General features: G+C 30.6%; 1 protein-coding gene across 3 annotated transcripts in view; it reads right to left on the bottom strand.

Moving 5' to 3' along the window:
- Nucleotides 1-918: 918 nt before the first annotated feature.
- The window catches only part of LOC107663035 (protein S100-Z-like), a 16,454-nt gene continuing 15,805 nt past the window's right edge, over nucleotides 919-1,567 (bottom strand). For all 3 annotated transcript variants that reach the window (XM_016453188.1, XM_016453197.1, XM_016453179.1), the window contains exon 5: nucleotides 919-1,163. In XM_016453188.1, coding sequence (XP_016308674.1) covers nucleotides 1,005-1,163 — 159 coding nt within the window. In that variant the 3' untranslated portion in view covers nucleotides 919-1,004. The remainder of the gene's footprint in view (nucleotides 1,164-1,567) is intronic.

Genomic DNA, 1,567 nt, shown 5'->3' with positions numbered 1-1,567 from the left:
TTTAGTTTTAAGTTATTCATCTAATAATATATCTAATATATATATATATATATATATACTGTAAAGAATGACCGTGAATTTAATGGTAAAAGACTGTAAAAATGCTACAGTAAAAACCTGTTAAATGGTTAAAGGTAAATTCCCCTACTATATACGGTGAAAAACTGTATTGGACATTACATGTATTGGACATTAATTTTACGGTAGTATACCGTTTTTGGAAGTGAAAAAGACTGTATAAATTACAGTGAATAACCGTAAATTGACTTTCCCAGAATTCCCTGCGTTACATTTCAAATTTGATGTTTTTTTGTTGAAATAACTATGTTTCTTCTTAGTTTTTTCTTATCAGTTTTGTATATTAGGGTTGTGCGTTACACCTAATGTTGTTAAATGAATGTTTATTGCATTATTTCAGTTTCATGTGTGTTACCATGATGGTGTTTAGTGTTTGTGTGAATATAATATATTGAATATAATATGAATATAGTGTTTGCTTCTATATATGTTAATATTCAAAAGCTGCTTGTGATGGGCTTTGGTTCATCATGTGACTTTCTCATCACCATCTGCATTTGGTGGTTATCTGTGTATTACAAAGATACAAAACAGATTTCAGCACTTCAATAGGTTGGTATATTAATATTATATCAGTTAATGAACAACATGATTCAGTTTAGGTTTTATTATTTAATGAATGAAAAAAACATAAGAGGAACATAGAAGCAGAAGACATACACACTATCAGATTCACTGTATTCTACAGATATATGATAATAAAGTCCAGGTTTCAGTTTATAAGTACATCCTTTCATTTCAGAAAAAAAACATCATTTTAAACAAATGAAATACATAATTTATTGTTATTTATTGGTCAGTTTGCTTTTGATACAAACCAAGGATTGACAGTAAACGGCTAACATAAGGACATGTGGTCTGGTTCATAACAAACGGTTTAACGCATCATAGAGCATTACACGTGCAGGTACTTTCATGCATCCGATTCATTTGCCTTTCTTCTTCTGTTGTTCCTGGAAGAAGTCATTGCATGCAACCGTCAACGCCGCCACCAGCACAACAAACTCGTTAAAGTCGACCTCGTTATCCTTGTTGGAGTCCAGATCGTTCATGATCTTTTCCACTAGATGGGGGTCCTTCTGAGACTAAACAAAGACAGAACAAACAAAACAACTCAGCACAGCTTGAATCATATGAATGCCATATTGTGATTGGTCTGATGATGATTACTGGTGATTACTGATTGGTCAAAATGTCCTGAAATAGGATATATATATACATATACTGTATATATATATGATATGTAAGATTTTTATTTTATAATTGTATTAATTTTATAATATATATATATATATACAGTGGGTACGGAAAGTATTCAGACCCCCTTAAATTTTTCACTCTTTGTTATATTGCAGCCATTTGCTAAAATCATTTAAGTTAATTTTTTTTCCTCATTAATGTACACACAGCACCCCATATTGACAGAAAAACACAGAATTGTTGACATTTTTGCAGATTTATTAAAAAAGAAAAACTGAAATATCACATG

The sequence above is a fragment of the Sinocyclocheilus anshuiensis genome, unplaced genomic scaffold (assembly GCF_001515605.1).
Source record: "Sinocyclocheilus anshuiensis isolate Anshui unplaced genomic scaffold, SAMN03320099.WGS_v1.1 scaffold457, whole genome shotgun sequence".
Taxonomy (NCBI): Eukaryota; Metazoa; Chordata; class Actinopteri; order Cypriniformes; family Cyprinidae; genus Sinocyclocheilus; species Sinocyclocheilus anshuiensis.
Note: the sequence above shows the minus strand (reverse complement) of the source record. Positions and strands in the feature narration are given on the sequence as shown.